This window comes from Eubalaena glacialis, chromosome 2 (genome assembly GCF_028564815.1).
Source record: "Eubalaena glacialis isolate mEubGla1 chromosome 2, mEubGla1.1.hap2.+ XY, whole genome shotgun sequence".
Lineage (NCBI taxonomy): Eukaryota > Metazoa > Chordata > Mammalia > Artiodactyla > Balaenidae > Eubalaena > Eubalaena glacialis.
This window is the reverse complement of record NC_083717.1, coordinates 108,967,265-108,982,496: the sequence shown is the minus strand read 5'-3', so window position 1 is coordinate 108,982,496 and position 15,232 is coordinate 108,967,265. Positions and strand designations below refer to the sequence as shown.

General features: G+C 57.0%; 1 protein-coding gene across 1 annotated transcript; it reads right to left on the bottom strand.

The window, feature by feature from the left end:
- Window positions 1-1,146: 1,146 nt before the first annotated feature.
- Window positions 1,147-14,565, bottom strand: PLA2G4F (phospholipase A2 group IVF). The gene is made up of 20 exons (XM_061180447.1): window positions 14,376-14,565; window positions 12,938-13,010; window positions 12,201-12,337; window positions 11,981-12,109; window positions 11,507-11,547; window positions 11,224-11,266; window positions 10,682-10,748; window positions 8,641-8,810; window positions 8,439-8,552; window positions 8,202-8,239; window positions 7,880-8,015; window positions 6,101-6,237; window positions 5,623-5,845; window positions 4,596-4,710; window positions 4,264-4,401; window positions 4,044-4,151; window positions 2,809-3,003; window positions 2,374-2,540; window positions 1,645-1,831; window positions 1,147-1,367 (listed from the first exon to the last, which is right to left on the bottom strand). The coding sequence occupies exons 1-20, from the start codon at window positions 14,484-14,486 to the stop codon at window positions 1,147-1,149; spliced, it is 2,550 nt and encodes an 849-aa protein (XP_061036430.1). The 5' UTR covers window positions 14,487-14,565.
- Between the last annotated feature and the right edge of the window lie 667 nt (window positions 14,566-15,232).

The following is a 15,232-nucleotide window of genomic DNA, read 5'->3' as shown; positions in this document are numbered from 1 at the left end:
CCCAAAAGGAAGACAGCAGGTCAAAGGATAAAGAGTCATAAAAGATGTGTAAACACCAGCTAGCCAGATAGCCTATCTCAAGAGCAATTGTCCCCAGTGAGCAGGCATGAGAGAACCAAGCTACCCCGACCCCATGCCAGCCAAAAGCACTGGCCCTTTTGAGGCCCAGCTCCCTCAGCCCCCCTGGTTCATGTCCAGCTGGAGGCCTGGGGTCCCAGGCCAGGCTGGGGGCACAGGCTGGGATCTAGACACCTTCCTCCCAGCTGGGAGGCAGAACTAGGGCCTTCTTCCCAGAGTCAGGATGGGTGAGGCTTTTTCACATAAGTTCCCTGATTAGAAGAGGAATTGTGACTTTGGCCCTGGAGAGCATGCGTGTGTGTGTGTGTGTGTGTGTGTGTGTGTGTGTGTGTGTGAGAGAGAGAGAGACAGAGAGAGAGATTGAGGGAGGGGCTGTAGCCAAAGAGAGCACTCCTGGCAGAGGGGAGTGTCGAGTGAGTAGTGAGTATGGCAGCCGGGCCACTGAAGGGCCCCAGGAGGCTCAGCGCTGGGTGGGGTGTGGGTGAGAAGAGGCCGCAGAGGCCCTAGCCAGAGGGAGAGGGCCTGAAGACCTCCACGCTAAGCCCAATCAGGGTGGATCTCCTTTCCACACACCTAAAATCTGCCCATGCTGGAGAGGCTCCAGATATTTGGAAGGTCCCGGGTGGGTCAGAAGAAATGATAAACAGATCCCCCAGATCGCGGGGGTACATCTATGAAAAAGGCAGGAACCCAGGCCTCTGAGTTCCCAGCCAGGCTTCCTCTACCTCTGCCCATCCCTGGCAGCTGACAGGTCCCCACTAGGAACACGTACACACACGCAGGTTCACGTTCACTCCGCCCCTGATAAATGGATACGCCCTCTAGACACACCCATTTAGCTTCTGGGAAGGGTGAGACTATTTGCACGAGGTGGCAGCTGTACCCCTGATAAGAGAATGTGACCCAAGTTTAAAGAGCGAAGATGAATAATTAGCAGGGGGACCCACCAGCTGGAGCCCAGCCACGAGGGGATATCATGCCACAGGGTCCACCACCCCTCCCTCTACCAAGCCCTGGTCCGGAGCCCACAGTCCCTCCTCTGTCCCAGTCCCCCGACTCCAGCCCGGGTCAGCCTCCAGCCCTGTCCCTAGCCTGTCGCTGGTCCAGAGCCAGCCGGAGGGCCTGCCGCACAGTCTCCACGTTGTTCAGAACGTTGTATCGACTCAGGGCCACCAGCCGCTCAAACTCCTGGGGCTCGTAGGTGAAGTTCATCATGCCATAGGGGGTGTCTGGCCCACTGATGACAAAGTCCCCACAGGCTTTCTCCTCATCCGTTTGTCGTTCCACACCTGCAGCGGGATGGGGAGAGAGGCCGGGCTAGGGTACTCTGTGGCTAGGAGCTGCCAGTCCAGAAGCCCCCCTTCCCTAGAGCATCTGGCTGGTCTGTGGGCTCTGCTTGGGGCCACATCTCAGCTCTCTCGCCCACCGGCAGGAGCCGGGCCAGTGTGCATGCTGAGTCCAGGAAGCAGTGGCCAGCTGGGGGCCTCCAGGAGGTACACTGTCCTGGGTCCAGCACCCCATCACCACCCCGGGGCTCCGTGGGCCAGACCCAGACCTTCCCCTCACCTGGGGCCAGGTGTGTGCGGAAGGTACGGTTGACCAGGGGGAAGTGCAGCACGATGGGTGAGCGCAGGTCCTCGGCCTTGGCAAACAGGTAGCATTCACGGGGGTCCTTCAAGTCCTCAGGGGGCACCTCAGTGCTGGGGAAGGAGATGCCTCGGTCCAGGCAGTACTTCCCTGTCATCTGTAAGACCTGGGCAGACACCCAGCCCTGTGAGCTTCCGGCCCTGCCTGAGGCGCCCTGGACTCACGCTGGCCCAGGCTTCAACGCCAGTCCTGTCTCCCAGCAGCCGAGTGACTACAGGCAGCAAGAAGAGAACCCGCATCCGGGTGTGCAACCTGTCCGTCACCCCACAAGCCTTGAGGGAGCCGCTGATAGAGACTCCCTGGAGGGACCCTGATGGCTCTGTTGTTACCATAGTAACAAAGGGACAGCAAACCTGAACCCAGGCCCAGATAGGAGCAAGGAATCCTATCAGGAACAGCAGGGTCCAGAACAGGGGTCTTCTCTTCACCGGGATAAAGGTTCCTGAGGACTCCCTTTGGACTCCTCTCCTGAATCCTACTCTCCCCCATCACCTCAGCAATCCTCCTCTTCCAGCTGGGGAGACCAGTGCTGCTAGAGGTGTTCACAAGGTGCCTGCCCACAGCTCAGCACCCAGGCCCTTCTCGAAGGGTGATCCCCCAACACACAGCCAGTCTGCCTTAGCAAGGACCCCCAACCCCGCACCATACCTCAAAAGGGGCATCCAGGGAGTAGTCGAAGGACAGAATGAGGTCCACGGCTCTCTGCGGCTGCAGGCTCAGCGGGAACGGAGAGTTGATGGCAAAGCCTCCGTCCACCAGGTACAGACAGCCCCGCATGGGAGTGAGCTGGTTGGGGAAGGCGTCCGGGTGTGAATCTGCATAAAGACAAATGCTTGTTCTCTGCAGCAGCCCTCTTCTCTTCGCACTGGGAATGCCCCTCTGTTGAGAGCTCTCCTCTTCCTACAGCCACGGGGTCTCCCACCGCAGCCCCCGGCCTGCCTTCCAGCACGGTCATCGCAGTCCTTCCCCCACTAGCCCCTGGGCAGCAGGAGCACCCCCAGCCCCCAGGTCAAAAGGCAGCACTGGCCCCAGGGAGCCAGAGGCACAGGCAACAGGCGGGACCCCGCCCAGAGCAGCACCCACCTTTCCAGGCCAAAAACTCTCTGTCAGACACATAGTCCTTGTGCAGGCAGAGGCCCTGGGTGAAGTTCGAGTTCTGGGCTGAGGTAAAGCGGTAGGTGAATATGCCCAGCACAGCCTGGCAGAAGGGCCCTTGGGGGGTGAAGAGCCTGGTTTGCAGCCTCTCTGGGTCATGCAGCTGGAGCTTCTGGCAGTTGTCTAGGTGGGGGTGGGACGGTGAAATACCGTGAGAAGCCCTCCTTTGTCCAGCGGTCCTCACATCTCAGGGGAGCCCCTCTGTCTCCTCCCCACGTCTCTCCTCCTTCCCCACCCCGCCTCCCGGGTCTCTGACCACTGCTTCCCCGAACCCCTTTTAAATGATTTTTTCTTTCATGTTCCCCACGTTTTGAAAGTTGACATGCACGTATTAAAAAAGTTGAAAGTTGACATTGCATGTATTAAACAACATCACCTACCCTTAAAGTTGCATATGCAACTTCCAATCAGAATTTCACCCATTAAACACCCACTGAACAGTTACCACGTGCTGTGGCGGCCACTGTGCTGGGCACGGGGATGCAGAGGTGAACAGGGCCTGACCCTGGCCCTCCAGGGCTCACGGCCTACTTAGGGGAGAATCTAAAGAGGTAATAAATGGTGACAGTGTCCCGAGGTAAGGACAACATGGGATGTGCCTACGGTTCTAGGGAACCTTGGTGGTCAGACCCTCGATCAGCCTGGAGGGATGGACTGGAACAGAGACGCCCCCTGACAAAATGATGTCTGTGCTGAACTTTAAGAACTGAGCAAAAGTTACCCAGGGAAGAAAAGTGGGAAAGGTATTCTACACAGCAGGGAGCTCATGGGTCATTTAAGGAGCGGACTGAAGGGGAGCTCTGAGGTGGGGGGACAGAGTGTCAACCAGATACCCAGTGGCCCTGGGCTGAGTTGATCTAATGGGAGCCCAAGCGGAGAATTAAAGGCACAAGTTTATCACGGAGCACTCACAACTCCCACTAGGTTTTCTGACATGGGCTCCCCACCCCTTAGCCTCTCTGTAGACCTCTGGGCATCCAGAGACCCTAAGCTACAAGTCATTTTCTCAGTATTTCTCTGAACCGAATAGGACATCCAAGTCCTTCACTGACCCCTCCCTCATTCCTCATGCCTCTGCCAGGGCCCTGTTGCTGGAAAGAGGTATTGCGGGGGCTGGCGGGGGAGCGGGGTGAGGTTTGGGGTAGCAGGCTCTCTGCCCTCACCTGTGATGTTTACACTGCCTCTGCACCTCTGGAGGAAGCCGAGGCCCGAGCCGGCGGTCTTCAGGAAGATCTCATCCAGGCTGGCTGCAAAGGCGCTGCCCCATATACCTAAGGAGAAAGGCAAAGCCCCCGGCCCTCACAAGTCCTCCACCGGCGCCACCAACTCAGGGCCCGGCGCCTGCCCTGTCCCCATGTCCCCAGCCCTCCGGCCTAGACTCACCCTGCAGGTAGCAAATCCGGGGCTCGGGGCGGAGCTGCAGCAGTCGCCCCATGAAGAACTCTGAGCTAAAGAGCTCAGTGGGAACATAAGCGCCATACTTGGGTAAGCCGACCTCGTGGGGGGTGAACTCGCACCACTCTGGGGGTGCAAAGAGAAGGGAATGTCACCAGGGGCTTCCCACCAGGACCCCACGCTTCCCCCGAGCCCTTGCGCCTGAGCAGGAGGCAGCAAGCCCACTGTGCTCCAAGGCTCCCACCCTGACAGCCCTGGCCTCTACATCCTCACACCGACCATTGCTCCCACCTGCTTCCTAGGTCCCCACACCCGAGTACCTGCAAAGTCTTCCCCACTGATGTTGTCGCGGACGTTGACACTGGCGTAGATGGGGTAAGGGTTCTGGCCCTGGCTGACCGCCTCCTGCTGGTCAGACAGCTTGGCAGGATTTTCCTGGTCAGGAAAGAAGGGAGTCCACTTGGCCTTTGGGGAGTTCCCTTTCCCCATCCCCACGGCCCTGAGGCTCGGCACCCTGCAGGTGTGGCGTGCCCACGAGACTTTGGTTGCTAAGGCCAGGGCTCTAGAGACAGCTCTCTAAGGGACAGGCTTTGGGCTGCAGCAGAGGTGAGGCCACGTGGGGTTCGTGCAATTCCAGGGGCTTTGGGAACACCCTCCCCCCTTCCTTCCCATTCAAGAAAGCCTATCAGAACCCACGGGAGTCAAGTGACATTTTTAAAGGAATAACTGAAAATCAAATCTACTTTCTTTGAAAAAGTAAATCCCTAGAAAACATGTATTCTTTTCTTAGACATCACATTCATAACAGATAGCCACACACCAGTGGGCCAGGCCCCGCAGGCCCCCAGGGCTGAGAACCTCGCTCAGCTCTAACCTCATCTCCCGATGCATGCTGGGCCTGCAGTTCTAGGAGAAGCCACCAGGTGGCGTGAATCACGCCTGCTTGGCCATCGGGCTGGAGTGGCATTCTGCCTCAGCAGGAGGTTGCAATCATTTGGGACACTTTCAAAGCACACTTGTACTAGGGCTCGACCCCTCACCAACCAAAACCAGTATCTCTGGAAGTGAGACCTAGGCATGGTGTTTTTGGAAAGCTGTACGGGTGATTCCAACATGCAGACAGACCTGAGAACAGCAGACCAGCCTCTCCCTCCCAGGGGTTAGAGCCAAGGTGAGATGAAGCGTGTCAGCCCACCCAGAGATCCCACCCCTTGCCCCCAGGGAGCTCAGACCTAAAGGATAGCTTTGCAAAGCTCAGATCTTAGCCTAGTGGGTAAGGCAGAACTAAGTGCTGGTGGGGCAGGGTGGACAGGAGCCACGTTCATCTATTACCTGCTCTTCCCTTACCTCCTGGTATAGGAAATATTCAATGAGAAGCCCCCAGAGGTCGATGAGGGAAGCGCTGTGGCCACTGCTTTCCCGGATCCCCAGTTCCTGGGCATAGTACTGCAGGCGTTCCATGGACATTGCCCCCATCTTACTGCTGCAGACCCGAGCCTGGGCACGCTCAATAGGGCCCTGCAAGGCCACCTGGGACCAGGCTGGGTCCTTGTAGAGTGTGGAGATGCACCTGGGCATGGAGGGAATTAGGAGCGTGGGAGCACAGTAAGGGGAGACAGGGATACAGGTGTCTCTGAGTCACCCCCCCTCCCCCATCCCTTGCACCCACTGGCCTGCACCACCCACTCAGAGGGCCCTGGGCACTCAGTCCCTTCCTGCCCTTCCTGACCCCTTTGGATCCACGCCCCTCCCCACCAGATCACCAGGTCATACCTCTGCCTCTTCAGGGCTCTCCTTTTTTTTGCCCTGCCCCTACCTCACTTACCAGGTGGACCCAGAGACTCCGCTCAGATAGGTCACAGTGTCCAGGACGCCGAGCTCCTGTAGCCCAGCCAGGCTGCCGTAGAGGGAAGACATGGCTCGGGTTCCACCTCCCGAACCCAGCACAGCCACCACAGGCACCTGGGCACAATAATAATCATGATAACATCTACCCCCACTATTGTTCATATATTATTGCTTAGCATATCAGATATTGGTCTAAGAGCCCAACTTGTATTATCTCTTTCAATCTTCAAAGAAACCCAATGGCATCCCCACTTTACAGGTGAGGAAACTGAGGCACAGGAAGGTTAGATAATGTGCCCACAATCATACCATCAGTAAGTAATAGGCTGTCAGACTGAAGCAATATAACCTCAGAGATGGCTCTTAACATTATATCAGGAAAGTATGTACCTGGGAGGTATATTGGATTCACTCAAAACAGCTAAAGCAGGGTTTCTCAACCTTGGCACTGTTGGTAATTTTGGACCAGATAATTCTTTATTGTGAGGAACTGTCCTGTGTGTTATAGGACGTTTGGCAGCATTCCTGGCCTTCACCCGGCAGATGCCAGTAGCATCCCTCTCCCCTCCCCTATTTGTGGCAATGTCTCTAGACAGTGACAAATGTCCCCTAGGTGGGTGGGGGGATGAGATTGCTCCCAGCTGAGAACCACAGAACTGAAGTGACAAAGACCAGCAGGCAGCCTGACCTGCCCCAGACACGGGAGGTCCCCAGATGTCTCTTCAGGATCAGAGGTGCCTGGTGGGATCATACTAGAAGCTTTTGGGCTGCTCAGCTTTTCTATGAAGGTTTGGTTCATTCCACCCCAGACTTCCGGCTCCTTTCCCTGTCCTTCCTTTCTTCCCCTGTCCTGAAAAAAATGCTCCCTGGCCATAGCCCCGCAAGGTCACTGTCCCTCCAGAGCTCTGGAGGAGACAGAGCTCCCTGAAGGCAGGTCTGTGCCCTCTCTACCCTCCACCCACAGAGCAGAGATGGGGCACAGAGCAGGCATTACCAGATGAGCAGTAGGCTTGCTCAGCTTGTCAGCACTGGGCACAGGCTATGTCTCCTTGTACATTTGCAGCCAGAAGGAAGCCACCAGCCTGTTCCTGATTTACCACAGGTCTCCCCCTCAGCACTGCCTTTCCTCCTGCCTCCACTTCCAAATCTCTTTGTCCTGTTATGGACTGAATTGTGTCCTCCCCAAATTCATATGTGGAAGCCCCCATGTGACTCTCTTTGGAGAAAGGGCCTATACGGAGGTAATATAGGTTATGTGAGGTGATAAGGGTGGGGCCTTAATCCCATAGGACTGGTGTCCTTGTAAGAAGAGGAAGAGAGAGAGAGATTCCCACAAACCCCTGCACGTGCACAGAGGAAAGGCCGTGTGAGGACACAGCAAGAAGGTGGCCGTCTACAAGTCAGGAAGAGGCCTCGTCAGATACCAACCCTGATGGTACCTTGATCTTGAACTTCCAGCCTCCACGTGAGAAAATAAATGTCTGTTGTTTGAGCCACCCGGTCTGTGGCGTTCTGTTATGGCAGCCTGAGCAGACTAATACACCTCCCTTGGCTGGGGCCGTTCAGCCCTCGTTCATATGGGGTCCTGACTCTCCCGAGTGTGCCCATCAGCTGAGGCACACGGGCCTGCCCCCTTCTTCCTCTGGTCCCCACACTTCCTCAACGCTTCCTGTCACCTCTTAGACACACAGTCCTCTCAAGGAAGAGGTTGGATTTGGTCCCAGCAACTCTGGTGTCTGGCTCCTCCATTCCATACCTGGTTACTGTCGGGAGCCTGGCTCAATCCCAGCACCTGCTGGAGGGCCTTGGACACGACGTGCTTCCTCTTATCCAGAAACTCCTGTTCCCCGTCACAGAGGTCAAAGCCAAGACGCAGGTCCAGGTCCCCAGAGCTGCCTCAGAGGGGGTGGGGGTGGGGTACTGGGTGACTGTTCAATGGAGGAGAGCCTCCGGCCAAACCCATTTTCACGGGAGCAGACAGATGCACACTCCGTGGAACCTCCCAGAAAGATGTCACGGGACCCAGTCACCCCCAACGCCCGCTGAGCCGTAGGCAGAAGAGTCTCCGCACCGCTCACCTCACTTCTGCCTTCACACTCATAGCCGCCTCCTGGCCCTGGAAGAGACAGCAGCCCATCCCTGAGCGCACTGAGTGGGACTCGCATTTGCAGCCCCGGTTGCTCTGGTAATTACGGCCCAGGTGTGGACACCATGGCTGGCCTGATCTTGACCCCCTCGTGGGCCCCCTCCCCCAGACCTTTTGTGGGGGTCACAGAGCAGGCAGGGGCCCCTCAGGCACCCAGACAGAGCCTTACCTCCCCCAGGGCCACGACATGCTGCTGCTCCTGACCGAGGGCCAGAGAGGAGAGCAGGATGCCCCCCTCGCCCAGCTTGCTGGTCTGGACCTCCAGCTCAGCACTTGGGTCGTTCTGCAGAGAAGAAAACACCCAGGAAAAGGGGTCTCGTCCAGGCTGGATGGATTCTGTCGTCTGCCCCTTCCCAGGCTCCGTCACTCACCTGCAGGACCGTGAGCTTCTCTCCCAGCTCCACCTCCAGCCTGGAACTGAGCACTGGGTTCGCGTGGAAGGTAAACGTGGCTGGGAGGCCTGCCTGCAGGGGAGGCTGCAGGGGCAAGAGCTGGGGCTTCTCGTGGGCCCCGGGCACTGCCAGCCAAATCTGCCTGGAGCCTGGGAGCAGAGGGCCTAGGTGAGTGCCAGGTGTGGGGGTGACAGTGGAGTGTGTGTGGCCCGTGACGGTGGCACGCCAAGCAGCAGCTCCCCTTTCCTTCCCCTTGGAAGTGCCAGCTCATCGCCCTGCTCACTCTCTGGCAATGGGCCCTACAGACATCGTGAAGGACACTCGGGGTCCTATAACCTGCTCTGGTCAGAACTGGGAGCCTGGGATGGGGGCGGCACACACAGCGCTCAGGGAAGGGCCCCTGTCCGGAGCTTATGGGGCTGAGGATTTTGAGATTATTATATAAAGTATATAAAATATAATTCTATAATTACCATATTATAACGATCATATATTATTACATTAATTACCAGTTTTCAACTGGTAGTTCCCCCTCTCTTGCTCCATTCAAGCCCCATGCTCATTGCCCTGGGGGAGGTTTGTGGCCAGAGAGAAAGCAAACAGGCTGCACGTTGTTTCCAAAGCATAAGCCCTTGGGAGAACATAGAGGGTTTGCAGGGGATGTAAAAGGAAGAAGTGGGTTCGTGGCACAGAGAGGGTAGGCTTGGAAAAGTGGAGGAGAGCCAGCGCCGGCTAGGTGAGGCCAGCTGTGGGGAGGCAGAGAGAGGCCTGTGGGCCCAGGAGCAGCGGGGCCCGCCCTGTTCCTGCAGCTTTCTGGAGAGCAGGCAAGACCCCAGAGAGAAATGGCTACACATGACAGCCAGGAAGAGGAGACGCCAGACAGACCACAAAAGAGCCCCTAACGCCTCAGGAACCGACGTCCAAATGGAATCCCTCTCCCTACATGCCCTCCTTAGCACTAAATGAGACCTGGGGACTTGACATGACCAGGGGTGGGAGGGAATTAGAGAAAATAAGGAAAGTGATCCTTCTCTCACATCACGGTTTACAGACTGAGATTGATAAGGGCTGTTCACAGTCAGAAACAACAGAAGCTGTGGCGGGGAGAGCAGACGGGCCCCGGCTGTCACAGACCTGGGCCTGGGCCTGGCTCTACCGCTTACTGGCTGTGTGACCTTAACAAAGTTTCTTCTTTGAGCCTCGTTCTCATGAATTAAAGAAGGATAATGACTGTACCTACGTTACGAGGCTGTTATGAGGATTAAAAGATAAAACACTGTAAAATGCTTAGGCCAGTGCCTGACTCATAGTAAGTGCGCCATGTTACCTGGGCACGACTCAGCCCGTACGCTCAGACTCCCAGTTTCGGAGAGGACCTTAGCTGTCACGCAGCCTCCGCTCCCCTCCCAGAGCTGGAACCCCTCCCGAGTGGCTGTCTGCAATGGCCCCAGTTCTTCACTTCTGGAGTTCTCACTGTTTGCCATGTGGCCTTGGTTCCTCTCACTAAAGAGGCTGGCTATATTCCTCGCCCTCCAACTTAGAGTCAGCCTTGCGCTTGTTTTGGCTAACAAAATGTTAGTGAGGGCTGTGATGTGACCAAAGGCTAGAAAAGCACTTGCTCATCTGGCCATGCGCTCTTGCACCTCTGCCAATGTCTTAAGAACATGCCCAGGCTTGTCCGCTGGTCACAGGAGGTGGATGAGGGACATGGGAGCAGAGCCAGGTCACTCCGCCAAGCCCAGCCTAGATCAGCCATGCCCCTGCTGACCACCAGATGTGTCTGCCACTGAGATTTTGTGGGTGTCTTTTGTACAGCAGTAGTTGAACCGATACAGCCTCTGTGCCTGAATACTTCCAGGGACAGAAATTTACTGCTTCTGGAGGCAATCCATGTCATCCTTGGTCAGCTTTCAGCAGTGAAAAATTAAGAACTTCCTGCCCCAGACCCATCTTCTTGAAACCAGCAGCCCCCAATCCCCCAGGAGAGAAGGCAAGACCCAAGGACACTGACCAGACTCACCATACTCTTGATGTCGGGCTGTCCCATCTCCACTGAGGGTGCCCTGGATTCTCAGACAGGGCTGAGCCTGAGGAAAGCAGAGGTCTGTGGGAGCCAGACAGTCCACAGGGCCCTGCACAGGGCCTGAACCAGGATGGAGGGAGGGAAGGGTATCTGGGGCAGGGCCGAGCTAACATCCTTCCCAGGGCCTGTGCCTTACGAGCAGGGGTCTTCTGTCACAGCCCCCCTCCCAGGACTCAGAGGAAGTGGTCCCTGGTGGGAAAGGGGGAGGAGATGAGGGGCCCTGACGGTGGCTCCTTGGCAGACTCAGAAGCCAGGTAAGCAGTGTGCTGTGCACAGGTGGAAAGCCTGGCTTCTGGGCTATTCCATCAGGTGGGAGGCAAGGGGCCCCCTTGTCCCTGGAGGTGCCTCCCCAGCACATCTCCCCTCTGAGGAGGGGTTGAGTGTCCTTCAGGCAAGTGGGCATGATGGGCTCAGTCGTGGACTCCCCAATCCCCCGCCCCCCAGCCCTGGGCAGCCCCAAGCTGGCCACCCCTACTCACCACCAGGACCCCATTGGTGATGACTTCAGACGCCGGCACCTGGCTACAAAGGATGAGGGGCTCATGGGACGCCTGAATCCCTCAAGATGGCTATTACTATAATAATGTAACCAAAGCAGCTGGAGGAGCCTGGGGAGCACGGCAGGTTTGAGGGGAGGGATGGGCATCAAGGCCAGGACATCCCCTCTCAGGCCAGGCCAATGCAGGACCTGGTGACTGACAGCTGGGAGCTTTGGGTGGGTCTCAGAGTAAATGGGAGGGTACAGGCTCCACCTGGACTCACCTGTCCTCCAAAACAAATTCCACCTGCAGCTCTTGTGAATCCTACATGGAGGGAGCAAGGGAGCACCAGTTTTCAAAGAGGTCCCAGAGCCTCAGGACCTTCCCCTCCCACCCCCGGTTCTACTCAGCTCCAGTGACTAGAAGGCCAGACTGATGTTGTGGCTGCTCGTGGGCACAGGACAGGGTAGTGACACCACCACAAGGAGCTCCATCTGTTCAAGGCTGTGGACAGGCGCTGTTCTAGACACTGAGGATTCAGCAGTGACCGAGACACACAAAGCCCCTGCCTTCAAGGAGCCCACGTGTTGGCTTCCCTCAGGGAAGGAGTGCTTGTGGGAAAGCTTTGTGGGGTCATTGCTGCAGGGTGGAGGAGGGCCTGTCTTGGAGGCTGGGCCTGTGCTGATCGGGAGCCCCCTGTGCCAGGGCCTCTTCTCCCGGGACTGGGCTCGTTGCTGGCGCAGGTGGAACGGCTCACCTGGTGGCTGAGTGAGAAGGTGTGTCTGTGCGGTTGGTGGGGCTTGAGGTTCCTCAAGTCAAACAGCAGCAGGGAGAGCTGGTCACTGTCCAGGATGTCCTTGTCATAGAGGGTGAGTTCCAGGACGTTCTGGGGGCAGGGCAGGAGGCATGGGGGCCTGAGGCAGGGCGGAAGGAGGAGCCCTCTCCCTCCGCAGCCCCCGCCCCTCGCCGACCCTCACCTTCACGGCGCCGTGGACCCGGTAGTGGAAGGTTTCGTTCCATTCGGGGTCACGGCAGTTGGCTACCACCCTTGTCTGGGCGGGGCTGGGGGACGCTGTGTGCAGCCACAGCTGCACGTAGCAGTCGGCTTTGGACACTGTAGGCGGGATGGGGAGGGTTCCTCAGCCTCTAGCTCTTATGGCTGGAAAGATTGCCTGGAGGAGACTGGGGCTGGATGGGAAGGGGCAGAGGAGAGAGAGGAGGCTGCCTGCATAGCAGGGTGGGGTGGGGAGATGCAGGAGAGCCCATGTCCTTGACTCCATCTCCACCAGTTACACCTCCTATTCAACTGAATGGAAATCCTGCTGCAGCCAATTCAAAACGTCATGTGACAGCGCAGACCACTGAGTAATTCCCAGAAAGGGCCTGATTCAGGAAACAAGCTCCCGCCCAGTGTGAGCACTGGTGTGGAAACCCCTAGAGAGCAGACAGTAACTTGTGGCAGCAGCAGGCCTCACACGCTCACCCAGGCTGGCAACCTCCACGAGCCAGCCTCAGGGAGGAGGTGGTGGTCTGCACACTGCCTTCCCCTCCAACTCCCGCAGCCTGCCCTGGACTGTGGCCCGGGCTCCCTCACCAGAGAGCCCTCCATCCGCTCCACTCTAAATACACATGCACGCTTCAGGCCAGCCCCTGCTGAGCTCTGGGGAGGCCCCAGGGAAGGAAGGGAGAAAGCATGAAATTGGGGGTCACTCACACAGGTCTGCGCCCCGGATATTTCTGGCCCTCAGCACCTTCACCTGGAGGTCATAGTATGGGTGTGTCTCCCGCTGAAAGGACAGAACTCCGGGGACTCAGTTCCAGGAAGCCGGGTGTGAGGCCTGACCTCCCTGCCACGGTGCCCACCTAGGGCTTCCCTTGTCCCATCGCAGAGCGGCAACCTGGCCCAGGGTCACTGACATCACTGTGCCAGGGACCCAGGAGGCCTCGAAAGAGCAAGCGCTGGGAGCTGAGTGTGTTGGTGATGAACCTGACCTTGGAATCATTCAGGCTGGGATGAAATCTAAGCTGCATTGTGGACTAGCTAAATGGCCTTGGGCAAGAGACTTGATTTCCCTGTGCTTTAGTTTCTCCGTCTCTAAAGTGGGGGGTATGATGATAATCTCACAGGGCTGTAGAGAGTTTTAAATGAGAAGTCGTACAAACTGCCTGGCATAAATGTTTAATACATGTAGCCATTTTTACTAATTATGTTTATTATGCACCACGAAGGTGCAGCCCTGACTACAGGGCTGGGGCTGTAGCTTGAGAGTCAAAGTGAGAGCTGGAGTGATGTGCTTAAGAAGATTAAGTATCAAAAGAGAAAACTGTGGGGCTTCCCTGGTGGTGCAGTGGTTGAGAGTCCGCCTGCTAATGCAGGGGACACGGGTTCGAGCCCTGGGCTGGGAAGATCCCACATGCCACGGAGCAACTGGGCCCGTGAGCCACAACTACTGAGCCTGCGCATCTGGAGCCTGTGCTCCGCAACAAGAGAGGCCGCGATAGTGAGAGGCCTGCGCACCGCGATGAAGAGTGGCCCCCGCTTGCCGCAACTGGAGAAAGCCCTCGCACAGAAACGAAGACCCAACACAGCCAAAAATAAATAAATAAATAAATAAATAAAAATGACCAGGTTTTAAAAAAAAAGAGAGAAAACTGTGATGGACCCCACCCACTAGCTCCTGACAAAGGCTGGAAGACGGCCCAAGAAGGAGCGGGCAGGTAAAGGGAAACCAAGAGTCACCCAGCTGGTACTGGTCTGAGGAGTCGCTAAGGAGAGGGCAGCTTGGGCTCAGGAGAGATAACAGTAGATGGCAGCTTCCTGGGAGTGAGACTATCTCCTCCAGATCCCAGCGAGTGCCTCATTCCCCCCACTCCCTCAACCCCCAACCCCCATTCTACAGCCAGGCTAGGGCCTACTGGGCAAAAGCCAATCAGCTGCAATTGTCACATGGCTTCCATTTCCTAACCGGGGGTGATTAACTTCAAGATTATTATTATTTGGCCAAGCTCTCTAAGCTCTACCAGGTAATCTGGAGCAAATCGGTCCTGGCCCAGATCAAAATGCATTCCCAGGGCTGGCCCCAGTCTCCACAGGGCGCTGTGCGCCCAGGACTCCTCCTGTCCACACCCCCAGGGGAGATCAGGTACTTTACCCGCCACCGCCTCCGCTGAGTTTCCGTCTTCTGTCTCTTCTGCAGCAACAGCGCACCCACGAGGGGCAGCGCCTGGCCTGTCAGCCACCTGGGCCAGAGCGCCCAGAGCATGGCCCAGCAGCCCGGCTCCCGGCAGGAAGCCCTGCCTGCGCTCCTCTGGCTGACCTGGCTGCTGGCTCAGGTCTGACAGGTAGCTGGAGTGGGGAGGGTGGAGCAGGCTGCTCTGCTGAGGACTCACAGCTGGGGCTGGAGGTGGGGTTTGACGAGCTCCAGGAAGTGACTGGAGCCCCGTGTCCTCTAGCAGGAGGGACTTTAGACCCTCTCAAAGAGGCTGAGGAACTGGCACTCTGGTTCCCAAACCTAGCCCCTGGTTATCATGGGGCTGCTTATGGAAAATAGATGCCTGAGCCTTACTCCCCAGACGATTTGATTTAGAGGGTGCGGCTAGAACCCAGGTGTTCGTGCTTCCAACAAGCCTTTTAGATGATGCAGACATAGGCGGTCCAGGGAACAGCAGAGCCAGAAAGTGCTGCATCAGGGGCCTAGGTTCCCCCAGCTATCAGAAGAGACTCAAACTAACACCTTTCAAGTCCCACCTTCCCCACAGCTCTTAAGCAGAAACATGGAAATCTCTGGTTCCCCACAGTGTTTCATCTGGACTCAAAGGTGTTTCTAATCCCTCAGGGCCTCTCTCATTTGTTCCCCAAACACTGAGAGGCTGCTGTGTGCCAGACACTGCGCTAGGCCCTGGTCCAAAGGTGAGGAGGGCCCAACCGTATCCTGAAGAAATTCAGACTCGTGACTCACCGCTGTGGCTTCTAACCAGGACCCCTTCCTGAATCCATGGAAATACCTGG

Excerpts from the sequence above, each read along its gene's own strand:
- PLA2G4F (XM_061180447.1), bottom strand. The coding sequence starts at position 14,486 with ATGCTCTGGGCGCTCTGGCCCAGGTGGCTGACAGGCCAGGCGCTGCCC. Across the intron at positions 13,011-14,375 it reads CTCAGCGGAGGCGGTGGCGG|CGGGAGACACACCCATACTA; the intron begins GTAAAGTACCTG and ends CTGTCCTTTCAG. Across the intron at positions 3,004-4,043 it reads AGGCAGTGTAAACATCACAG|ACAACTGCCAGAAGCTCCAG; the intron begins GTGAGGGCAGAG and ends ACCCCCACCTAG.